The 26516-nt window shown below is 42.9% G+C and overlaps 1 protein-coding gene across 3 annotated transcripts in view; it reads left to right on the top strand.

Moving 5' to 3' along the window:
* Positions 1–26516, top strand: part of LOC143281712 (serine/threonine-protein kinase D1-like) — a 106885-nt gene that overhangs the window by 45447 nt on the left and 34922 nt on the right. For all 3 annotated transcript variants that reach the window (XM_076586977.1, XM_076586978.1, XM_076586976.1), the window contains exons 4-9: positions 2718–2866; positions 6436–6652; positions 13297–13386; positions 18510–18657; positions 21857–21980; positions 24689–24766. In XM_076586977.1, coding sequence (XP_076443092.1) covers positions 2718–2866; positions 6436–6652; positions 13297–13386; positions 18510–18657; positions 21857–21980; positions 24689–24766 — 806 coding nt within the window. The remainder of the gene's footprint in view (positions 1–2717; positions 2867–6435; positions 6653–13296; positions 13387–18509; positions 18658–21856; positions 21981–24688; positions 24767–26516) is intronic.

The raw sequence follows: 26516 nt of genomic DNA on the forward strand, positions 1-26516 counted from the left end.
TCTTTTCTTTTCTTTTTATGTAGGTCTTGTGTGTGTGATAGCTGTGCTTACCCTGTGTCTTCAGTACATGAAAAATACATCCTGCATGGTTTGTGGACATTTTGTTACATAGACAGGTTTGTGAATGTGTGGATATTGATTGTGTGTGTGTGTGTGTGTGTGTGTGTGTGTGTGAATGTGATCTCCTGTGTGACAAGCTAAACAAGACAGTGAGTGATGCATTCTTCGCAAAAAGAACAACACAGTAACTTTGCAGCACATGTTTTTTTGTTGTTGTTTTTTTTTTATCACATTCCGTTGTCAGCGTCATTACCTAATGATGGTTTTTGCCAAGGAAGTATACAGCAAAGCGTCAGGCCATTTATGAGTGATCCCCTTGTTCCAATGGCTTATGTAACTGGGGGCAACTTAACTGGGTCTGCCTTTCTCTCATCTCTGTGTCAGTCTCAGTCTCTCTCACTTCTCTTTCAAGTCCTGACCAGCGTGTTGCCTTTATGTGTAGGTCAGACGTCATCTGCCACCACCACCACCCTCCTTTTTTTCTTTTTTTTTCTTTTTTTTTCTTTTTTTTTTTTTTAACGGATTTGGTGTAGCATATATGGACCAGTCTGCACACTTTGGTACTTCTTGAGAATGAGACTGAAAATGAAATTCACTTAAAAGTCTTTTCACAAGGAAACAGGTGTTGGTTTTAAAGTAATGTCCCACAGGCATATCCAAGCCTGAAACTGAAACTGTAATTTCTTTCAATGTTTTTGATCGGCTATGAGTCTTAAGCTGCTATTTGTTCTGTGTTTCGAACAGGAAGTTAGATGTGAGGTGTTGTTTGCTTGCGTTTTTGAATATGACGTAAAACCTGGGCTGTTGTTGTTGGTTGTGCATTTTTAATAGGACATAAAACATGGGCTGTTGTTGTTTGTGGTGTGTTTTGAATAGGTCGTAAAACGTGGGCTGGTGTTTGTTGTGTGCTTTGAATAGGTCATAAAACGTGGGCTGGTGTTGTTTGTGGTGTGTTTTGAATAGGTCGTAAAATGTGGGCTGGTGTTTGTTGTGTGCTTTGAATAGGTCGTAAAACGTGGGCTGGTGTTGTTTGTGGTGTGTTTTGAATATGATGTAAAACTTGGGCTGTTGTTGTTTGTGGTGTGTTTTGAATAGGTCGTAAAACATGGGCTGGTGTTGTTTGTGGTGTGTTTTGAATAGGTCGTAAAACATGGGCTGTTGTTGTTTGTGGTGTGTTTTGAATAGGTCGTAAAACGTGGGCTGTTGTTTGTTGTGTGTTTTGAATAGGTCATAAAACGTGGGCTGGTGTTGTTTGTGGTGTGTTTTGAATAGGTCGTAAAATGTGGGCTGGTGTTTGTTGTGTGCTTTGAATAGGTCGTAAAACGTGGGCTGTTGTTTGTGGTGTGTTTTGAATATGATGTAAAACATGGGCTGTTGTTGTTTGTGGTGTGTTTTGAATAGGTCGTAAAACATGGGCTGGTGTTTGTTGTGTGTTTTGAATAGGTCGTAAAACGTGGGCTGGTGTTGTTTGTGGTGTGCTTTGAATAGGTCGTAAAACTTGGGCTGTTGTTGTTTGTTGTGTGTTTTGAATAGGTCGTAAAACATGGGCTGTTGTTGTTTGTGGTGTGTTTTGAATAGGTCGTAAAACATGGGCTGTTGTTTGTTGTGTGTTTTGAATAGGACGTAAAACGTGGGCTGTTGTTTGTTGTGTGTTTTGAATAGGACGTAAAACATGGGCTGTTGTTTGTTGTGTGTTTTGAATAGGACGTAAAACGTAGGCTGTTGTTTGTTGTGTGCTTTGAATAGGACGTAAAACGTGGGCTGGTGTTTTTTGTGGTGTGTTTTGAATAGGTCATAAAATGTGGGCTGTTGTTGTTTTGAATAGGTCATAAAACATGGGCTGTTGTTGTTTGTGGTGTGTTTTGAATAGGTCGTAAAACGTGGGCTGTTGTTGTTTTGAATAGGTCATAAAACTTGGGCTGTTGATGTTTGTGGTGTGTTTTGAATAGGACGTAAAACGTGGGCTGTTGTTGTTTGTGGTGTGTTTTGAATAGGTCTTAAAACTTGGGCTGTTGTTGTTTGTGGTGTGTTTTGAATAGGACGTAAAACGTGGGCTGCTGTTGTTTGTGGTGTGTTTTGAATAGGTCGTAAAACGTGGGCTGGTGTTGTTTGTGGTGTGTTTTGAATAGGACGTAAAACGTGGGCTGTTGTTTGTTGTGTGCTTTGAATAGGACGTAAAACGTGGGCTGGTGTTGTTTGTGGTGTGTTTTGAATATGATGTAAAACTTGGGCTGTTGATGTTTGTGGTGTGTTTTGAATAGGTCATAAAACGTGGGCTGTTGTTGTTTGTTGTGTGTTTTGAATAGGTCATAAAACGTGGGCTGTTGATGTTTGTGGTGTGTTTTGAATAGGACGTAAAACGTGGGCTGTTGTTGTTTGTGGTGTGTTTTGAATAGGTCTTAAAACATGGGGTGTTGTTGTTTTGAATAGGTCATAAACCTTGGGCTGTTGTGTGTGGAACAGGCTGCTGCTGTACATGAACTTTTCTTTTATATTATCATCATCATCATCATTTTATTATTATCATTATTATTATTGTTATTATGATCATCATCATTTTATCATCATCATCATCATCATCACCATTATTATAACATGGGCTGTTGCTGGCTGTGTTTGTGTGTGTGTGTGTGTGTGTGTGTGTGTGTGTGGAGCAGGGTGTGGGATGAACTTCCACAAGCGGTGTGCCTACAAGATCCCGAACAACTGTGCCCGGGACAGGTACCGCCGCCTGTCCTCGTCTAACCTCTCCTTCACCCTGCCTCTCCCCGCCAAGCCAGAGACGCCCACAGACAACCATGCGCAGGTAGGTGCTACTTTTTTTCTTTTTCTTTTTTTTTTAAACAAGGAAAACCAGACTTTTGATGGATGTGTGTACTGGAAGTAAAACGTCAGTTGTTGATTCTGGAAAACCAGAAGTTAATGACTGTCAGCATTTAACACAGCATTACAAAAAACAAAACAAAAAAGAAGAAAAAGAAATCATGATCATGTTCAAATATGACAGCTGGCAGGAGAGAGAGAAGAGCTGGTCTTCATGATCCTCTCCTTGTATTACAATAAAACAAGTGATGATAACCACACACATCACATAGTCATATCAGTAAACAACAACAACAAAAAAAAGGTCTTGAGCAAATGCCTCAAACTTGATATTTACAAAGGAACATTACTGTATCCATAATTTGGGTAACAATGATAAAAACAACTGCACACAAAAGTAGCATGGTTTTGTTGGCTGTTCAAGTGTTGAGAACTGAACTAAATTGTTGAAAGAACCTTAGCAGAATGTCTGACTTGAAGACTCAAAAGCTGTTCACAGTACCACTTTTTATTTGACAGCATTCTTACATCAGATACCATGGTTTCTGAATTTCCCCAGTTTAAAGGTATTGACTGGCGTGAATGGGCTTTGATTTGTCTCTGCACAAGATTCAATGCTGTATGAATACTAATTATTATTATTATTGTGTCCAAATAACAAAAGAGTAACGTAAAATCAGTTTCACGATACGTGTTTGTGTGTGTGTGTGTGTGTGAGAGAGAGAGAGAATGTGTGTGTGAGTATGTGCAACTCGACTCTGATTGAATGACACAGGAAACGAATGATGAGCACCCAGTGGCAGCTGTCAGTTAAAGTGACATCTTTCCAGTGAAAGCACTCTTTGCTGTGATGTTGTCAAGCAATCTCCTGCAGCAGGCAAAGGGTTAAGCAACCTCTACAATGAAAACATTTACTTTTTTGTTGCTGTGGTGTCATCAAAGCAACCTCCTGCAACAGTTGAGGTGCTGAGTGACCTCTTTACAGTGGAAACAGTGGTTGCTGTCAAGGGTGTTACGTAACATATTTACAGTGGAAACAGTGGTTGCTGTCAAGGGTGTTACTTAACCTCTTTACAGTGGAAACAGTGGTTGCTGTCAGAGGTATTACGTAACCTCTTTACAGTGGAAACAGTGGTTGCTGTCAGTGATGTTACATAACCTCTTTACAGTGGAAACAGTGGTTGCTGTCAAAGGTATTACGTAACCTCTTTACAGTGGAAACAGTGGTTGCTGTCAGTGATGTTACGTAACCTCTTTACAGTGGAAACAGTGGTTGCTGTCAAAGGTGTTACTTAACCTCTTTACAGTGGAAACAGTGGTTGCTGTCAAAGGTGTTACTTAACCTCTTTACAGTGGAAACAGTGGTTGCTGTCAAAGGTGTTACTTAACTTCTTTACAGTGGAAACAGTGGTTGCTGTCAAAAGTGTTACTTAACCCCTTTACAGTGGAAACAGTGGTTGCTGTCAAGGAAGTTGCATAACATGTTTGTAGTGAAAACAGTGGATAAGTTACCTCTTTACAGTGAAAGCAGTGGATAAGTTACCTCTTTACAGTGAAAGCAGTGGATAAGTTACCTCTTTGCAGTGAAAACAGTGGTTAAGTATCCTCTTTAAAGTGAAAACAGGGGATAAGTAATTTCTTTGTGGTGAAAACAGTGGAAAAGTAACCTCTTTATGGTGAAAACAGTGGATAAGTAACCTCTTTATGGTGAAAACAGTGGTTAAGTATCCTCTTTACAGTGAAAACAGTGGTTAAGTAACCTCTTTGTGGTGAAAACAGTGGAAAAGTAACCTCTTTATGGTGAAAACTGGATAAGTAACCTCTTAGCAGTGAAAACAGTGGTTAAGTATCCTCTTTACAGTGAAAACAGGGGATAAGTAACCTCTTTATGGTGAAAACAGTGGTTAAGTATCCTCTTTAAAGTGAAAACAGGGGATAAGTAACCTCTTTGTGGTGAAAACAGTGGATAAGTAACCTCTTTATGGTGAAAACAGTGGATAAGTAACCTCTTTGCAGTGAAAACAGTGGTTAAGTATCCTCTTTACAGTGAAAACAGGGGATAAGTAACCTCTTTACAGTGAAAACAGGTGATAAGTAACCTCTTTGCAGTGAAAACAGTGGTTAAGTATCCTCTTTACAGTGAAAACAGGGGATAAGTAACCTCTTTACAGTGAAAACAGGTGATAAGTAACCTCTTTGCAGTGAAAACAGTGGTTAAGTATCCTCTTTACAGTGAAAACAGGGGATAAGTAACCTCTTTGCAGTGAAAACAGTGGTTAAGTATCCTCTTTAAAGTGAAAACAGGGGGTAAGTAACCTCTTTGTGGTGAAAACAGTGGTTAAGTATCCTCTTTACAGTGAAAACAGGGGATAAGTAACCTCTTTGCAGTGAAAACAGCGGCTAAGTATCCTCTTTACAGTGAAAACTGTTTTCAAGTAACTTCTTTGCAGTGAAAACAGCAATTAAGTATCCTCTTTGCAGTGAAAACAGCAGTTAAGTATCCTCTTTGCATTGAAAACAGCGATTAAGTATCCTCTTTACAGTGAAAACTTCAGTTAAGTAACCTCTTGGCAGTGAAAACAGCGGTAAAGTAACCTGCTCACAGTGAAAGCAGTGGTTGCTGTGCTGTTGTCAAGCAATCTCCTGCATGCAGAGTCTGCTCCAGTTGTTCTCACCAGCTGTCAGTCAACGTGGGTCTCAGCTGACAGGAATGGCTGAAACAGACACTTGCCAAGTGTGGGAGATTTAGTTGCCCGTCTTCTTGAGTCGGGAAACAGAGGGTGGTTTTTTTTTTGTATTGCTCTTGCTTTTTGAGTGGTGTGATTTCTGTCGTAGTGTGGCAGAAGTGGTACGAGTGTGTGTGTGTGTGGTTGTGTGTGTGTGTGTGTGTGAAAAATCTTTGTTGAGGGTAAAAGAATTGGTTTTTACAGTGTGTTTGTGTGTGTTTGTGTGTTTGGCTGTGAGTGAACCAAGTCAAAATGATCTTTCAAGAGGGCAAAAGAGTAAGCTTATGCAGCGTGTGTAGTCTGGCCAGCATGCCAAGATGTCTCCTGTGAAGAAACTGAACAAACAGATACTGAATGATCTGTTTGGTGAGGAGTCTTCGAACACACGAAGGAACACAAAATAACTTCTGCCCGATACATACATCAAACATGGCCTCAAAACTGATACTTACAATAAATGGGCTTTTATGTGTATGACCATTTTACCCCACCATGTAGGCAGCCATACTCCGTTTTCTGGGGTGTGCATGCTGGGTATGTTCTTGTTTCCATAGCCCACCGAACGCTGACATGGATAACAGGATCTCTAACGTGCGTATCTGATCTTCCGCTTGCACGAAAGGGGTTCAGGCACAAGCATGTCTGCACATATGTTGACCTGGGAGATCGGAAAAATCTCCACCCTTTTTCCACCTGGCGTCGTTGCCAGAGATTCGAACACACACAACAAACCTGGCCTAAAACATACATGCAGTAAACCTTGGCCCCCAGACCCGACATACAACACCAAACTTGTAGCTAGACGTCTTTGTCTCTCCCCCCCCAGAACCTCCTGTCGGTGCCCACCCAGCCCACGCCCCCCTCCCCGGGGGGAGGGCGGTCCAAGTCGTGGAGCGGGCGCCCCCTGTGGCTGGAGCGGGAGTTTGCCAACCGCATCAAGGTGCCGCACACCTTCGTCATGCACAACTACCGCCGCCCCACTGTCTGCCAGTGGTGCCGCAGGCTGCTTCGAGGCATCTTCCGTCAGGGGGTCCAGTGTAAAGGTGGGGGTGAGAGGAGGGAGGGGGGGGTAGTGAGTGTGTGCTAGGGGCTGTCAAGGTGTCCAGCATAAAGGTGTGGGGGTTGGGGTTGGGGGGGGGGAGTAGAGGGAGGGAGGATAGGTGGGGGGGAGGAGTGTGTGCTAGGGGGTGTCAGGGTGTCCAGTATTAAGGTGGGTTGAGGGTAGGGGAGGAGGGTGGACAGAGAAGGAAGAGTGTGAGGATGGTGGGGATATGGGAATGTGTGAGTGTGTGTGGGTGATGAGTGTGTACTAGGAGTGTCAGGTGTCAGTGTAAAGGTGGGTGGGGGGGTTTGGAGATAGGGGAATAGGGAGAGAGGAGGATGAGGGGTGGGGGGTAGTGAATGTGTGCAAGGGGCTGTCAGGGTGTCCAGTGTGAAGGTGGGTGGAGGGTGAGGGAGGAGGGTGGGCAGAGGAGCAGAGTTGGGGGGTGGGGAGATGAGTGTGTGCTTTGGGGTGTCAGGGTGTCCAGTGTGAAGGTGGGTTGAGGGTAGGGGAGGAGGGTGGACAGAGAAGGAAGAGTGGGGGGGGGGGGTAATGAGTGTGTACTAGGGGTGTCAGGTGTCAGTGTAAAGGTGGGTGGGGGGGTTTGGAGATAGGGGAATAGGGAGAGAGGAGGATGAGTGGTGGGGGGTAGTGAATGTGTGCAAGGGGCTGTCAGGGTGTCCAGTGTGAAGGTGGGTGGAGGGTGAGGGAGGAGGGTGGGCAGAGGAGAAGAGTTGGGGGGTGGGGAGATGAGTGTGTGCTTTGGGGTGTCAGGGTGTCCAGTGTAAAGGTGGGTGGGGGGTGAGGGAGGAGGGTGGGCAGAGCAGGAGGTTGGGGGGGAGGGTGGGGGTAGTGAAGGTGTGAAAGGGACTGTCAGGGTGACAAAGGTGAGAAGGTGTTTTGGAGTGAGGGTGGTGGGGGTGGTGGAGAATATGTGTATGGGTGGGGGTGGGTGGGGGATGGATGTGTGTGTGTGTGGTTGGGGGGATGTATGTGTAGGGGAGGGGGTGTATATGGGTATGGGTGGATGTGTGTGTGTGTGGGGGGGGAGAGTGTAGAGGGGAGGGGGCAATGTGTGTGTGAGGATGGTGGGGGGATGTATGTGTAGGGGGGGGTGTATATGGGTGTGGGTGGATGTGTGGGTGGGGGGGGAGAGTTTGTGGGAGGGGGGAATGTGTGTGTGAGGATGGTGGGGATATGGGAATGTGTGAGTGTGTGTGGAGAGAGAGAGAGAGACAGGAAGAGTGTGTGTGTGTGTTCATTCTTTTGTCTATGCACAGTTGTGATTTAGATGAAAATCTACCCCATTCCCATGTGCTTCATGCTGTCTCTTTCTGTGTGTTTCTCTGTGTCTGTCTCTTGGTGGGTGGTTTTCCATCTGTCTTTCCTTTTCTGTTTCTACCAATATCTTTGTCTGTGTCCCATCAATTTCTTCTGTGTATATGTCCTTGGTTTCATTTCATTGCGATGTCAAAGTGGAAATTAGATCATATATGAGTGAGTAGGGCTACGCCTGACAGGCAGCATAGTCCTAGCTCTCATTTCTTTTGTCAGTTGTGTTGGAATGTGATTGTGCGTTGACGTGAAGGTTGTGTATGTGCTTTATGATGGAGTGGAGTATACACTGGTGCTTGTTTTGTGCGATTCTGCCACCGGAACTTCAAGTTTTTTGGACATATTTTCTGTGTAACCTGGCAAGTATTCTTGCTTGGCAGAGCACGCCATTTCTTCACCATCCCCTTTCGCACGCGCAGCCCGCTCCGCGTGTTCCTGAAGCTGACCTCTACCACAGGCCCTTGCTTGATGTTCATTCTCCCCGTGTGTTTTACACACGGGACCAGGTCCTGTCCGTGCCTCCTGCAGCACTTGACCCTTCTGTCATCGACGCCATCAGAGGTGTGGGTATAGGTTGTTACCTCCCCCGTGTTTCGCACTCATCGTACAGGACGTCACAAGCAGAGGAAGATAGCTGTTGTGTGTAGTTCTGGATGTGTAACTTCCACTGACCATACTTTTAAATGTATCAACTTTAATAACCTTATTCGTGTACCTCTGTCCTGCTTTCCCTCCCACCGCTCAGCTCAAATTTCTCTAGGTCTGTTCAACACTCAGTCGGTTGGTCCTCGCCTCAAACACTCAGTGATCAGCGAACATCTGCTTTCGATCAGCCTGGACGTCCTTTGTATCACAGAAACTTGGCTTCGCAGTACTGGGGATGAAGCTAAATGTCGAGATCTCGCTCCCCCTGGCTACACTACCACCTCCTTCCCTCGTGTTACAACAACTTGCGGGGGAGGAATCACCTTCGTTGTGTCAGACAGGCTGCTCCCACACACAACGTACATGACTGCCTTCCCATTCAACCATGGCTCCTTTGAACTGGCCCAGCTTTCACTGTCGCTGCCACATTCCCACCTCAATGTGTTCTGCCTCTACCGCCCGCCACCAAACAAGAAAAATAAACTTTCTGATACGATGTTCATAGAACAGTTTCCAGACTTCTTAGAATACGCTAACAGTTTACCAGGCTCCCTACTTATTGTCGGTGACTTTAATTTTCATTTTGATTCACCTACACCGTTTTATACCTCTAAATTACTTGAAATTGTCAGTTTGTTCGATCTTAACCAGTCTGTAACCGAGCCTACACACAACCGTGGTCACATCGTCAATTGGGTGTTGCACAGAAATGAGGACTGCCTCCTGAAGTCTACCACCATCGATCACACCCTGTCCTCTGACCATCACAGTGTGACGTGTCATCTGAACCTCACCAAACCTCCCACGCCCCGTGTGTATAAGGAGGTGCGCACACTGACCTCAGTTGACTTAGACTTATTTAAAGCTGACCTGCTGACTGATATCCCTTTTGAGCCGACTGCTGACCACCTATCCATTGTCCTTCGCACTGCACTCGACAGGCACGCCTGTCGACTCGGCACCTGATCTCCAATCGTCCTCCATCACCTTCGTACAACACTGTGGGACCAGAGCTGTTGGAGGCCAAGCAGGAGAGAAGGAGAGCTGAGAGGCACTGGCGCGCCACTTGTTTGACCGTCAGTAGGGACATTTTTCAGACAGCCAGGAATAGTGTAACAAACATTGTTGACAGGGCAAAGTCAAAGTTCTGCTCTTCTAAAATCCTTGCATGCACCACAGCCAAACAGCTTTTCAACGCTACGAACAATCTGCTAGGTAAAATGAAAAACACTCCTCTCCCTACAACATTTTCGGTGCAGGAACTCCCTCAAACGTTTTCTGACATCTTCACCGGCAAAATATCATGCATTCGTGAGAAGCTTGACTCTGTTGTGTCTCCTTCTTCACCCGTTAAAGAACCTGTGTACTGTGGTCCTGTTTTACATTGTTTCCAACCGGTTACTGAAGATTTTGTGAAGAAAGTGTGTCTGAGCGCTTGTCCAAAATCCTGTGAGCTTGACCCTGTCCTGTCTACTTGTTGGTTGAATGTATTGATGTTCTACTGCCACATATTACTTATGTCATCAATTCTTCCTTACTGTCTGGTTGTTTCCCAGAAAGCTTCAAATCTGCTGTTGTACATCCACTCATCAAGAAACCATCTTTGGATCACAGTTGTTTGAAAAATTATCGACCTGTCTCTAATCTGTCATTTTTATCAAAACTGCTAGAAAAGATCATATTGTCTCAGCTCTTAGCTCATCTGGAACAAAATGGTTTACTTAATTCCCACCAGTCAGCTTATAGACGTGGTCATAGTTGCGAAACGGCCCTTCTTAGAATAGTGAATGATTTGCTTTCAGGATTTGATGAGGATAAGATATCTGTTCTCGCTCTCTTAGATTTGTCAGCAGCTTTTGACGCTATTGACCACTCTATCCTCTTGAACAGACTTAAAACTTCCTTTGATATTTGTGACACTGCACCAGTATGGATCACATCTTACCTGTCAGATCGTACACAGAAAGTGTGTGTGAATGGTAGATACTCTAGAGTATCTGCCTTAAAATATGGTGTCCCACAGGGGTCCGTCCTAGGTCCTGTTCTTTTCGTGCTGAATGCGGCTCCTGTGTCGGATGTCATCAGTCATCATGCGATGTCACATGAGAGCTTTGCTGATGACACAAAACTTTATCAGTCGGCTTCCATAGCTGAATTTGATGCACTGGTGACTCAAACACAGGAGTGCATTGCTGGCCTAAAGGACTGGATGACCCTCAACAAGCTGCAACTAAATGATGATAAGACTGAATTTATGATAACCTGTCCAAAGAAGTTTCGTCAACACCCTTCCTTTCCTGACTCTGTTCTGATCAATAGCACACCTGTTTCACTTTCTCCTTCTTTTCGCAGTCTTGATGTAATCCTAGACTAGTCTCTTTCCTTCCAACAGCACATTTCGAATATCTGTAAAGTTGCCTATTTGGAACTGCGTAGAATCAGCTCTATCCGCCACTATCTCTCAACTGATGCAACCAAGACACTTGTATGCTCTCTGGTTCTCTCAAGATTGGATTACTGCAACTCTCTTTTGGCCGGCCTTCCCAAATATCTGTTAGCAGACTCCAACGAATTCAGAATAATACTGCCAGACTCATTTGCAGAGCTGCTAAATTTGACCATGTTTCTCCTCTCCTTCAGTCTCTCCACTGGTTGTCTGTTTCTGATCGAATAGACTGTAAGCTATCCACTCTGACCTTTTCTGCAGTCAACAGATCTGGCCCCAAGTATCTTTCTGAACTCCTCCATATCTATACCCCATCTCGCCAGCTCCGTTCTTCCTCTGATACTTGACTTCTCAGGATGCCTCACGTCAGAAGTAAGACCTATGGACACAGATCGTTTTCTTTTCAATCACCAAAGATGTGGAACAAGCTCCCTGATAACCTCCGTCATTCTGATTCCCTCGCAGCTTTTAAATCTCGTCTCAAAACTCACCTTTTCCCTCAGCAGTAAGTTCAATTGTGGCAGGTCCACTTCCTTCGCGTTAGCTGTGCTTGACTATGTGTGTATACATATGTATGTGTACATAACTACATGCATGTATATGAATGTGTATTGTGTGTTCGTGTGTTTATGTAAGTTTGTGCCTGCCTATGTGTGCGTATGTGTTAGGGTAGCTGTTAGATACACATGTATGTTAAAATGTATGTATGCAGTGTGTGTGTGTGTGTGTGTGTGTGTGGTCACATTTTGGTGTGTTTGTATATAACATTGATGTAATGTTTTATGTTAAAAGTGTTTTTGTAAAGCACCTAGAGCAGATTTCTGGATAGTGTGTTATATAAGTATCCATTATTATTATTATTATTATTATTATCATTTTATTGAGCACCAAATGGGAGAATATAAGAAGTTTTATTTATTAAAAAAAAAAAAAAAGAAAAAGAGAGAGTGCATCTGTGCATTTGCATGTGTATGTGTATGCATGCCAACAGTTGATATTGAAATTGCATGTGTGTATGACAGTGACAAATGCAGTGTGTGTGTGATGTGTGTGCACGTGTGACAACAGTAGCGAGATTTTTAGTGTCTACAGGTGTTTGTGACAACAGTAAATGCTGAAACAGAAAATGTGTATGTGTAGTTGTGTGAGTGTCTATGTGGTGAGACAACAACAATGATGAAAATATGTGTGTTATTAGTGTAGGACAGTGATAAATGCTGAAAGTGAGTCGCTGTGTGTGTGTGTGTGTGTGTGTGTGTGCATGTGCGTATGATTACGATAAATGATGAAATTTCAATGCCCTGTAATGTCCAGTGTCTATTGTTTCTTTCAAAGCGATTCAGAGTAGGTTACCTAGCTCTCTGATTGCGCGAGTCTGTATGTATGTATGTATGTGCTTGTAACAACCACATGTGCTGAATGTTGTGGTGTGTGTGCATGTGGTCTGTGTGTGTGTGTATGTGTGTGTGTATGTGTATATGAGTCTGCTTTTTTTTTTTTAAATGTGCGTGCAGGTGTGCAGAAGCATGCATGTGTGTGTTTGTGTGGATGAGTACGACTTGAGTGTGCGTCTGTGGTTTTATGGCTAATGCTGTGATGCCAGGATCAAATCTGACATTTATCTGAAACAGAACGCATGTACATATCATGCCATTGTTGGCTGTAGAAGAATATTGGCAGTTTTCATACTCTCTATCATATCAGTTCTTCACAAGCCATGCGGTTACTGGGGGGTGCAGGGAAATGATAAAAATGATTTGTGCTTGCATGTGTGTGGTATGTGTGTGTGTGGTGTGTGTGTGTGTGCGCACGCACGCTGATCAGATCCATCTCCACTCAAACTTGCCTTCTTTCTTTTATTAATGTTTTCAGGAAATAGTAATGCTTGAATATCTGTCTGATGATGTCTTTTCCTTCATGCGTTTGTTTGCTGATGTTTGTTTGATTCACTGCTGATTTATGTATGTGTCCTTTCCTTGATCTGTTTTTTTTTATTTTTTTTTTAATTCATTTTAGCTTTTGTCCTTTCCTTGTATTGTAATTTTTGTTTTATTTTATTTTTTCTGCTTTACTTTGTGTGTGTGAGAGAGAGATAGAGTGTGTGTGTGTGTGTGTGTGTTGCGGGGTTGTTTTTTTGTTGTTGTTTTTTTACTGTTTGGTTAATGTTTGTTTTACACCCCCACGTTATTGTGTTACCATTTCATAACACTTCTCCGCAGACTGCAAGTTTAACTGTCACAAGCGGTGCGCCCCCCAGGTGCCCAACGACTGTGCCGGGGAGATGTCTGCCCACAACAACGCCACAGAAGGTAACACTGACAGATACTGCTGCTGTGTGTTGTCCGTGTAACAGCCTGTTTTCGCCCCCGTTGATTTTTCCCTGGAGTCAAATTTATTTATTCATTTATGAAGACATCTTGCTATACCACATATTCTTGAAGCTCTGGCTAGCCTGGCTTATCCACAGGGTCTGTGTACACTGGCCTGGGATGGCCTCCCTAGGGTTAAACTTGAACTAGTCAGAACTGACCTCCCATAGTTGGAGCTAATAAACCTCCCTTTGTAGTGGATTTGGGGGGACATTCTAAGATGGCTTGAAATGACTCCCCAAGGGTAAATTCAGCCCAGGCAGAATCAGTACAAGCTGTTAGAGTAGAACTCCTCCATGTTTGCTTCTGTTATGTCGCAGTGGAGAGGAGGGGAAAACAGGTGTGGGAGGTCAGTGAAGAATAGCCCAGAACTGCCCCCCCCCACCCCCCCACCCTCCATCCCCCCTGAGCCCCCCTTTTTCAGTTGCTTGATTGAAGGGTGCAACAGAGTGGTTAAAGAGCAGGACTTATTATCTGAGTGTCTTGGTTTTGGGTCCCTGTAACAGCGACCGGTGAGTAAAGGGTGGAGATTTTTTTCCAGTCTCTCAGGTCAACAGATGTGCAGACCTGTGAGTGCATGAACCCCCTTCTGTATACACATACAGAAGGTCAAGTTCACACGTTAAAGATCCCTTAATCCATGTCAGTGTTTGGTGGGTTATGGAAAGAACAGCATTCCCAGCATGCACTTCCCACCCCACCCAAGAAAAAAAGTATGACTGCATACATGGCGGGGGTAAAAATGGTCATACATGTCAAAGCCCACTCATGTATATATGAGTGAATGTGGGAGTTGCAACCCACAAACAAAAAAGAAGAAAAAATAGCTTGATTAAACTGGTTAAAAGTGTGTAATTTCTGACTTGGGGAGGTAAGGGGGGTTATTTGATGCAAGCCTGGAATGACCCAGGGGTAAAACACAGCAGGGAGGTAGTTTGAGGCTGTTACACCAGCACGCCAATGGTTCCCTGTGGTTTGTACTTTGTGTCCCCTTGTCCTTTTGGTGAAGGCTCCGCGCTGTGAGGTTGGTGATGACAAGATCCGTCGCTCTCAGACAGTTCAATACATTTGCGTCACCCGCGTCTGCCGGTAATGATCTGAGAAAGGTCTGAGGCCTACGCAAAACCCTATACATGGTTGTTTAGATGTCGGGGAGGGTGGGGAGGGAGGGAGGGAGGGGTGGGGGGGACTTTAGGAGGTTGCATGTTAAGTTAAACATCAGTCTGCGTTGTCAATCGTGATGATTGATACACCTTTAGGTGGTGTAGTAACGCACGCTGTTTTGGCAGCAGTCAGAACGTTTGATACGTTCAAGATATGTGTTTGTTATTTTAGTTTTCAGAGGTTAGCTGTTTTCCTGATAACATAAAGACCCATTTGTCCAGTATTCATGGAAATCTTTTTATATGTATTTACCTATTTTTGTGTGTGGGGGGGGGATTTTTGTTGTTGTTTTTTGTGTGGGTTTTTTTGTTTTGTTTGTTTTTTTCTGTCCGAAGAACCATACAGAGCTAAAGCCTGACCATTGTTTGCAGAACATAATTATATTCTCAGCCCCACTCTGTTTGAAAGTATCTGTATTTTTTTTTTTTTTTTTTTTTTAGAATATTATAGCATTGTGTATTTTGAATGGAGGGATTTACAGCTGTGTTATATTGTTGGGTCAAAAGGCAGTATCAGTTTTGAGATCTTAAGTCTTTATCTGTGAAATTAATCAAATATCATTAATGAATGAGAAATATGACAGCTTGGTAAGAAATATAAGCAGACTACAATATTTATGTTGCTATAAGCAATGTCACATTTTTGTTTGAATTCTTTTTATGTGAAAGGACACTACTTACAGTTTTTGTTTAGGTGTCACTTTTTGACTGATTTTTTTTCATTAGATACAGGGGGAGAAGGGTGGATGGGAACAGGGTAACTTGAACTTTGACATTTTCTCAGTCAGAGATCTCGACTAAGTTATAGACTTTAGAATGATTGATTTTTGATCAGTGGATTTTGAATCTCTTCACTGTCACTGGTAAATGGTTTGGGGTTTTGTATTTGACAATTACACAAGCCAAGTGCTAAAGTGTACACATTTCAGGTAAAAGAACAGAAATTAGAATTCACTACACAGATTAGTCAGTCATCAGATTTAACCCCTTAACTGCTACTGATGAATATCAGTGAAGGGCTGTCACCTCACAGAGATAAGACAGATCTTCCAGGTCTGGATGTTTTAGTTACCTTTCCGTGTTTCCACTTCTTCCTCTTTTTTTTTTCTTTTTTTTGGGGGGGTGGGGGGTTGTTTTTGTTTTTTCCTCGAGGCCTGACTAAGCGCGTTGGGTCACACTGCTGGTCAGGTATCTGCTTGGCAGATGTGGTGTAGCGTATATGGATTTGACCGAACGCAGTGACACCCTCCTAGCTACTGATACTGATACTGATCCTCTTCGGAGTACATTGTTTATATTCAGACAGATCAGTTACACTGTTGATGAGTACACAGAAAGTTGTAACTGCACTTCAGACTCGCGCCTCTCCGATCTCATTTCACCAAGGCTCAGCAGTCAGGGGGTTAACTCTTTCACCGCCACAGGTGACTTTGGTCAGAGTGGAGTGATGGCCTAGAGGTAACGCGTCCACCTAGGAAGCGAGAGAATCTGAGCACGCTGGTTCAAATCATGGCTCAGCCGCCGATATTTTCTCCCCCTCAACAAGACCTTGAGTGGTGGTCTGGACGCTAGTTATTCGGATGAGACAATAAACTGAGGTCCCGTGTGCAGCATGCACTTAGCACACGTAAAAGAATCCACAGCAACAAAAGGGTTGTTCCCGGCAAAATTCTGTAGAAAAATCCACTTTGATAGGAAAAACAAATTAAAAAAACTGCACGCAGGAAAAAAATACCCCCACCCCCCCCCCCCCCCCAAAAAAAAAATGGGCGGTGCTGTAGTGCAGCAACACGCTCTCCCTGGGGAAAGCAGCCTGAATTTCACACAGAGAAATCTGTTGTGATAAAAAGAAATACAAATACAAATAGACAGTTAACTGCTGTAGGTGACTTTTTGTCAATTAGTTCACCACCATATGTGACTTTGGTCAACTAGACAGTTCACCACCATAGGTGACTTTGGTCAACTAGACAGTTCACCGCCATAGGTGACTTTGGTCAACTAGACAGTTCACTACCATAGGTGACTTAAATTGACTAGACAGTTCACTGTCATGGGCGGCTTTGGTCAGCTAGACAGTTCACTGCCATAAGTGGCTTTGGTCAACTAGACAGTTTACCGCCATAGGTGACTTTAGTCGACTAGACCGTACACTGCCATTGGTGACTTTGGTCAACTAGACAGTTCACCGCCATAGGTGACTTTGGTCAGCTAGACAGTTTACCGCCATAGGTGACTTTAGTCGACTAGACCGTACACTGCCATTGGTGACTTTGGTCAACTAGACAGTTCACCGCCATAGGTGACTTTGGTCAGCTAGACAGTTCACCGCCATAGGCAGCTTTGGTCAGCTAGACAGTTCACCGCCATAGGTGTGACTTTAGTCAACTAGACAGTTCACTACGATTTACTTTGGTCAGCTAGACAGTTCACCGCCATAGGTGTGACTTTAGTCGTCTAGACAGTTCACTACCATAGGTGACTTAAATTGACTAGACAGTTCACTGTCAGCTAGATAGTTCACCGCCATAAGTGGCTTTGGTCGACTAGACAGTTCACTGCCATTGGTGACTTTGGTCAGCTAGACAGTTCACCGCCATAGGTGACTTTTGTCAACTAGACAGTTCACTGCCATAGGTGACTTTTGTTGACTAGACAGTTCACTGCCATAGGCGGCTTTGGTCAGCTAGACAGTTCACCGCCATAAATGGCTTTGGTCAGCTAGACAGTTCACCGCCATAAATGGCTTTGGTCAACTAGACAGTTCACCGCCATAGGTGACTTTAGTCGACTAGAGAGTTCACTGCCGTAGGTGACTTTTTGTCAACTAAACAGTTCACCACCATAGGTGACTTTGGTCAACTAGATAGTTCACCGCCATAGGTGACTTTAGTCAACTAGACAGTTCACTGCCATAGGTGTGACTTTAGTCAACTAGACAGTTCACCACCATAGGTGACTTTGGTCAACTAGACAGTTCACCACCATAGGCGACTTTGGTCAACTAAACAGTTAACCGCCACAGGTGTGACTTTAGTCGACTAGAGAGCTCACTGCCGTAGGTGACTTTAGTCAACTGGACAGTTCACCACTATCTGTGACTTTAGTCAACTAGATAGTTCACCGCCATAGGTGACTTTTAGTCAACTAGACAGTTCACCGCCATAGGTGACTTTTTGTCAACTAGACAGTTCACCGCCATAGGTGACTTTTGTCAGTTAGACAGTTTACCACTATGGGTGACTTTTGTCAGTTAGACAGTTTAGTCAACTGGACAGTTCACCACCATCTGTGACTTTAGTCAACTAGATAGTTCACCGCTATAGGTGACTTTTTGTCAACTAGATAGTTCACCGCCATAGGACTTTGGTCAAATGGACTATTCACTGCCATAGGTGCGACTTTAGTCGACTAGACAGTTCACCGCTATAGGTGACTTTAGTCAACTTGACAGTTCACCACTATAGGTGACTTTAGTCAGCTAGACAATTGACAGCCATAGGCAACTTGAGTCGACATAAAGGAGTGATGTTAATGTTTTTGACATATTAAAAAAACTTCACAGCTGCCACCAACTTAACTGCACAATAAGAAATTGACGAACCTGCCCTCCTTCATGGAGTTTGACTGTTTGTGACACGAACCAAATCATGGGACTGAGAGGGTGGACTCTAAAATATTTGGCGCTTCTGAGCAATTTTTTCATGCAAAATCTTGGTAATAAAAGAGTTCACCAGAGCTTGTCAGTCAAGCTTAAAAATCAGAATCTTTTTTTTTTGTTTTTTTTTTTTTGGTCATTTGGGGGTTGTTTTTTTTGTTTTGTTTTTTTGTTTTGGTTTTTTTTTTTTTTTTTTTGTTTGTGTGTGTGTGTGTTTATCATGTGGTGTGTTTTGTCCGCAGATCAAGAGAGTATATTGGACACAGAGGTGTCGATCAACACAGATGAGTCGTTCATCATGGACTCTGAGGAGCTGATGCCTGACGATATATCCACCACCAACGACGATGAGGATAACACAGAGGACCTGGATCAGAAGCCACCTCTCAGGTGAATAAGATGTATGATAACTGAACGGCGACGGTTTTGTGTCAGTCTGCGGCGTATTGTGTGGTGGATGAATGCAGACATGTGTTTGGCATTAGAAAGGAGGAGCAGGCCTTATCATCATCGTCATGGGTATATATGCTGGGCTGTAACATTCTAGCACAGGGGCCAAGAGCATTAAAACCAACACCATCTTTGATAATAAATTGTTCAGAATGGTACAAGGCTAAGGACATTTCCTTGTCTTGTGTGCTCGGATAGGATTTTTTTTCTGAAAATACACTGGCAGAGATTAAATTTGGTGACATTTGCTAGATTGCTGTTGAAAATGTGATGTTAGATGTTGTGCAAGTTTTGTCACGTTTTCACAGTCCCGATACTGCTTCAGGGGGATGCCATGGCAGAACTGGTTGGGCGTTGGACCTCTGATTCAGTGTTCACCTGTGGTCAGGGTTCAAGGCCTTGTTCTGACATGGTGATGTGTCCTTGTAAAAGGCACTTAACTCTGATTTTTTTTTTTTTTTTTTCCCCCACTTAACCCAGGTGTGAACGGGTTCTGGACTTCCGTCCGTGAAAATTAAAAGTGGCAGACAGGATGGGGCTGTGCCAGCCTGTGCTGAGCCCTGGACACAGTGACTATGACATCACTGCCCCAGTTGTCAACAAAGGCTGTGGGACCTTTAACCTTTGACCTAATCTAGCTTTGGTGGTTGGCTTGACTGTAGGCACCTGAAATTTTGTGATAAATCAACCTCCAGAAAAACAAAACAAAAAAAAACAAACATGACTGGATGGATGATCAGGACAGAAAAAAGAAGAAGAAATACTGGGACGCTCAGCGGTGTGAAGTAAGAGCAGATCTGTATCAGCTGCCAAATGTCAGTGTCGTCTGCGGCAGTGCCAGAATCTTTAACGGGTGTGAGAGCAGGGCCCCGGAATAAGCTGACATTAACCGTCTCCTCATTTGACAAGTCTGCTATTGACCTCATGCCTCACAGAGCATCGACGCCAGGCAGAGAGTGACGCAGGGCTATTTTTAGCACCACCCTTCGGCAGGTGGATAACTGGGTTTGTCTCTGCCTCCTATCTGCCAGCAGGTACACCTATCTGAAAAGTTTACAACTTGTCCTAAACTTTTTCCTGAATTGATTGCATTATGGCAGAAACTGTGCTGTTACATGTTTGTGTGTGTGTGTGTTTTCTGAAGTGAGGGTAGGGGGGCCTGTCCTTAGGGTGGTGGGTGGGGGGGCTTCATCAATTTATGAAACATGGAAAAAGTTCTAGTTTAGAATTGAATGTGCTGCTTTAAAATGGATGATGAGTTTATTTATGGCCAGTGTTAATGTAGTTAGTTTCAGTGAAAATTTTAAAATTTACTTGGTTTTGTCATCAGTTGTAGTAGTACGATCCCTTCTCAAAAAGTGTTAACTCTGTCATTGTCAAGAAAGCTCAGTCTGAAATGTACATCGTTCTCCAAAGAATATTTCTAATATTTCTCTTTCTTGAAAGATGATCCCCACAATTCTAAAAGAACAGGAAAATAGATTTTCTATAAGTTTTAAAGTCAAACAGTATTATCCCATTTATGTATCATATTCATCGATTTTTTTCCACAAAAAGCCTAAAAAATCTTAACGGGCATAGTACAATAAAAAGTTTTTAAAAGTTTACGAACCTCTGCTGACATGTATTCAAAGTGAAAGTTGTGAGACTACTTTCCAATGCTGCTGAAGTCAAAAGCATGTCGTCAGCATTGTCATCATTGTTTGTATCTGCATCAAGGATGCCCATAATTTTTTAAAACCATCACCAGTAGTGCTCAGCTGAACCACTAGATTGATCACTTTCAGTTTCATGATTAAAAGGCAGAATCGTTGATGTGTTCTTTGTTTTCAGCATTTGTTAACCAATTACAATTAACTCACCAAAGAATTGGCTGCATGCACTGCAGCTGGGAGAATGTGCTAGAGTGAAGTTTTTGCTTACTTCCATGTGGTGGCCTGTCATAACTTTTCACCTTGTATCCTAACGAAATCTGTTTTCAGCATTTTTTTCTTCTTACAGCTTATAGTTGAGTCGACAGCAGAGTGAGGGCTGTATGGTCAATGGTTTCTCCTTTGCAGTGGGAGTTCATTTGCAGCTCAGTCTTGACTCTTCTGTGAAGGACTGTGACACTCTTCTTACTCTTCTTCTTCGTTCGTGGGCTGCAACCCCCACTTTCACTCGTATGCACACGAGTGGGCTTTTACGTGTATGACCATTTTTACCCCGCCATGTAGGCAGCCATACTCCGCTTTCGGGGGTGTGCATGCTGGGTATGTTCTTATTTCCATAACCCACCGAACGCTGACATGGATTTCAGGATCTTTAACGTGCGTATTTGATCTTCTGCTTGCATATACACACGAAGGGGGTTCAGGCACTAGCAGGTCTGCACATGTGTTGACCTGGGAGATCGTAAAAATCTCCACCCTTTACCCACCAGGCGCCGTCACCGTGATTCGAACCCGGGACCTTCAGCTTGAAAGTCCAACGCTTTAACCACTCGGCTATTGCGCCCGTCACTATGACACTCAAACTTGGAGGCAGGATTGCTCTGGCTCTTAGAGCTGCAGCCTTTGGGGTCTAGTTGGCTTTTGCGGACCATCCTGTTCTAAAGCTTTCTTGGCCAAGAGAGCGAGGATGCAATCAGGGCAAAACGCTCTCCACTATAATCAAATTCTAGTCCAGATAGGTGGGACAGCAGTCGCCTCCTCCTCTGATCTGTTGGTCATTGCTGGACATGGCTGACTTTTGCACGTACATTCCATGACATGTGCCAGAAGATACCCAGTGTGCCAGAATATACCCATTTGTTATGTTACTTATTTTATCCACCAATAAGGCACTGGTGTGTATAAGATGAGGGTGAAGGTTGCCGGGGTGAAATATCCAGAAACAGTCAGAAAATGAGGGAAGTTTTCAAAGTGGTGTGTGCAGTCCCATGGAGAGAAATGTTGAGGGTGGAGGGGGTGTGGATATCAACGTCGGCTCTACCCAGGTAGGCATCCTGTTGTGTAAATGACCCCGTGTTTGTAAAGCGCTTAGAGCTTGGTCTCTGACTGAGGATAGGTGCTGTATATAAGTAGTATCCATATCATTCAGTCATATCATATCCAGAAAGTCAGAAAATGGTGGAACGTTTTCATTGCGGTGTGTGCAGTCCCACGGAGAGCAGCAACATCCCACTGATGCGAGTAGTGCAGTCCATCAAGCACACCAAGAGGACTGGGTCCAAGACCATCAAGGAGGGCTGGATGGTGCACTACACTGACAAGGACAAAACAGTAATTGAACATTCCTCTCTCTCTGTTCCTTCGTTTGTTCTTTTGTTTAACGTCTATCCACAATGGTGATTTTCAGACGAAAATCCACCCCTTCACGGGCCCACCTGTGCCTTAAGTCATCATTACTCTCCTCAATTCACATAAAAAAGAGTAAACGAAATAAACTAACTGGTCCACTGGTAAAATTACAACAGAGAGCCAACGGGGCTCCTAATCAAACTCTGAACTATTTCAAACACAAGTTGATTGGCATATAGAATGCAGAAACCGATGGAGCTTCAGATTTTGTGAACAAAAGAGGTACAAATATTTCTCTGTCTCTGTCTCTCTCTCTGTATATCTCTGTGTGTGCATGTGTTATATGTTGGTTTCAATGTTTTGTTTTCCACATTTATGCTGCAGTCACAGAGGTATTTCTCTTAGCTTCTGGACATCAGCATTTTTATTTGTTTTCCGACGGGCGCAATAGCCGAGTGGTTAAAGCGTTGGGTATCAGTCTCAGTCCCTTCAGCGTATACAAAATTCTGCTGCCCAACTTGTCCTCAGAAAGAAAAGATCTGAGCATATCACTCCTCTTTTGCAACATCTTCACTGGCTCCTTGTCTCACACAGAATAAAGTACAAGATCAGTACTCAATGTTATTAATGTATTCACAAATCTGCCCCTTCCTTTCTCTGTAGCTGTCTTCACCTCTACGCTCCATCTCACTCTCTATGATTGGCTTTGGATCTACTCTGTTTACGCATACCCAGATTCAAACACTCAACTGTTGGCCGCCATTCTTTCTCTGTCTGTGGACCTTGTAATTGGAATGAACTTCCTCTTTCACTTTGTCAGGTCTCCACACTCAGCTCTTTCAAGTCTGGCCTTAAAACCCACCTCTTCCCAAAATAGCCTGCCTTCCCTGCCTCTTCCTTGTCTTCAGATTTTTCCAGTTTTAGAGTTATGCATGCGTTTGAATGACTGGTGCGAAAGCGCTTTGAGTTGTCTCTGCACAAGATTCAGCGCTATATAAATATCATTATTATTATCATTAATTATTATATTGCTTTTGATCTGCAAAATCAAGTACACAAAATATAGGAACTGCGGTTGAAACTGTTGCCATGCTGAGGTCATGTCCTGTTTTAATGTCCTGAATTGTGAGAGCTATTTAAACAGAAATTTTTGTGTTTTGCAATGGATGCATTCGAGAAATGACATGTTGCGTGTAACCGACCCTTCTAATCAAGAATTAGACATTATCATGCAAAATGACCCATAACATGAACCCAGACCGACACATGTTGTCTCAAGCCACCATGTTTTTTACCTATCTTTCCATGTATTGTGGGGCCAAAAACGGAAAGAATGAGACCGCAGCTTGTTAATTCATTAATGGAATCCGCATGGAATTTTGTGTAAAATGACCCTTGAAATAAAGTCGAAAGCCACTGAAAATGGGTTACAACATCTATACTGTTCAAAAAAAGGAATGCAACAACCCACTACATTGAACTCTTCTTTTTTTTTCTTCTTTTTTTTTTTGCCAATTGGAAGAGAAAAAAAAAAGAAAAATAACAGAAGAACCAAAAATGTCCAAACTTGTTACGCCATGAAGGTTGTTCTTTTGACATTTCATTCAGTTTCAAACGTGCAGTAACTGACGAGCATAATCGTATCCAAGCCATACCCAACCTATTTGTATGGTGCAATGATATTGCATTGGCTTCTGAACATTGTTGTATTTCTTTTTTTGAACAGTACACTAATGGTAATATCATTTCATATATGCATGAAAATTGCCAGTAAAATAGCTCCCTGAATTTAGGATGCTAAAATAGGACTTGACTCCGCTTGCATTGCTTTCAATGGAACAAAGCAGTCATGTACACATTCACATACTTCTTTTTTTTCTTTTTTTTTTTTATAGTGTTTGATTTTTTTTTTTGTAGTGTTTTGTGAAATTCACTGTGCACATTTTACTTGCAGATTACAAATCACATAAGAAACTGTGCTCTACACTCACACAGTTTTTATTTTTCTGCTAGTTTTCGAAATGGGCAGAGGGGAAAAATGCATTGAAATGTTTTTGGTGTTTCGGTTAAATGCTTGTCCACATAGTTCTGACAAAAAGCGAATCATTTTTTTTAATAATGTGCATCAGTAATTAAAGAAGTTAAACAATCCCTTCCCAGCCACTGACCCGTGTACTACAGTGTACAGAGTAACCATAGATGGTAAATACTTTTTTTCTTCTTCTTCTTCTGCGTTCGTGGGCTTCAACTCCCACGTTCACTCGTATATACGCGAGTGGGCTTTTTACGTGTATGACCGTTTTTACCCCGCCATGTAGGCAGCCATACTCCACTTTCGGGGGTGTGCATGCTGGGTATGTTCTTGTTTCCATAACCCACCGAACGCTGACATGGATTACAGGATCTTTAACGTGCGTATTTGATCTTCTGCTTGCGTATACACACGAAGGGGGTTCAGGCACTGGCAGGTCTGCACATATGTTGACCTGGGAGATCGTAAAAATCTCCACCCTTTACCCACTAGGCGCCGTCACCGTGATTCGAACCCGGGACCCTCAGATCGAAAGTCCAACGCTTTAACCATTCAGCTATGGCGCCCGTCGGTAAATACTTTGATTTTGATATTTTATTTAAGCAAAACCATAGAGTTGTTGGATAGGAACTGTAGCATGATCTGCTCTGTGTTTCAGAGGAGGAGACATCTATGGAGGCTGGACACAAAAACAGTCACCCTTTTCCAGGAAGAACGGTCGAGTCGCTATTACAAGGTCAGTTTGTGTTGTCACTCAATGTGTGTGTGTGTGTGAGAGAGAGAGAGAGAATGAGGCACTGAGACTGGAAACTCAAACTAAAAATTATGTCAGGCATTTTGCTCATCACATGGGAGATGACATATGCTGTGCACCACAAGGGATATTTTCATTTTTGACTCACTTGTGTAAACAAAATGAGTATGTTTTAACCTGGTGTTCGGTTGTCTGTGTGTGTGTGTTTGTGTGTGTTTGTCTGTGTGTCCGTGGTAAACTTTAACATTGACATTTTCTCTGCAAATACTTTGTCAGTTGACACCAAATTAGGCATAAAAAAGGAAAAATTCAGTTCTTTCCAGTCATCTTGTTTAAAACAATATTGCACCTCTGGGATGGGCACAAAAAAATAAAAAATGAAGCCTAATTGTATACAAACTGCATTTACTGTTATATTTATATTTTTTGTATTCTCTAAACTTGGCACTTTGATCTGATATTCTGACCCAACAACAGGAGCAGTCATTATTATCATTTTCTGTTCAAACAGAAACTTCTTTTGCTATGCATAGAAGTTTTATTTATTTTGCAAACGTTTTGGTGCAGATAGTAAAAAAGGGAAATTACTCTGTAATTAATGCTAGGGGAGTTAATTTGCTTTAAACTGATCTTTCTCATCTTAAACATTACATTTTGAAATTATATTCAATACATAAAAAGCTTGGATTTTTTTTTTTTTAAGTGTATCACAAGTGAGTCTTGAAGGCCTTGCCTCTCTTGTTGTAGCTTGCATCTGCACAGTCATTGCTTTATGAACAGAACTAGACAACATAACTAAAGCATATTAGTACTGTGAGAATGGGGCACAGAGAAAGAGAGAGGGGGTGGGGGCTTATGGATGCTTACTCATATGCTTACAACATGTCAAATTTTTCCACTGCATCTTTTCACCAGACTGAGAATAAAGTAGCATTTGTCAAACCAGTCACTTCATACCTGTTCCACCTTCCTCCATCAACCCAGTTTCCCCCAACTCACTGTTCACCCCCTCCCCCTCCCCCATCCTCTCTGAAACAGTAACACTCAAATGTAAAAATCAGTACTCTAACAAAATGTCAACAGTCATCAAAATGTGTGATAGGATATAAAACAAAATTCCTTCTTCTCCCTTAAAACTTGTCCTCCTCCTCACTTATTCCTCCCCTGAGAATTTGTAAATTTGTTTTATACTATTATAATTTTATATAATGAACATGGTTTCACTGAAAAATAGGTGATTTCTTGAAGGGCTTGGATTATTTAAAAAAAAAAAAATGATTACCAGATGGGCCTCTTGTTTGTTTTTTGTCATTTACAAAGAACAACAGCAGTATGAAAATCAGATTAACTCACTCAGTACGGCCAGTCCTCTCTTCTCCTCTACACAGACCCCTTGGATGTCCAGTGGGTGTCTCAATGACCCAACCTTTAGCTTCTGTCGTCAGAATTGTGGTATTCTTTGTCAACATTCACCTCTTCAGTACAAGAGCCTTCCGCTTGCAATATTTTGATGATGGTAATTGGGGTGAAACGCTGTTAACATCGTCTCTTTCGCCATTCATATGGAGAGAGTTAAGAATAGAACAGGTGAAGAGTTTGCCTGTGTACCCACAAATGACTCACACTGACTCTCCCTCTCTTCTCTCAACATGTTATCATGTATCTTTTGACATTGTGCATGCCTCTCTTTCATTTCTCAGGGATGCTTGACCAGGTCGCTTATACATGAATG

This window comes from Babylonia areolata, chromosome 4 (assembly GCF_041734735.1).
Source record: "Babylonia areolata isolate BAREFJ2019XMU chromosome 4, ASM4173473v1, whole genome shotgun sequence".
In the NCBI taxonomy this organism is placed as follows: Eukaryota; Metazoa; Mollusca; class Gastropoda; order Neogastropoda; family Buccinidae; genus Babylonia; species Babylonia areolata.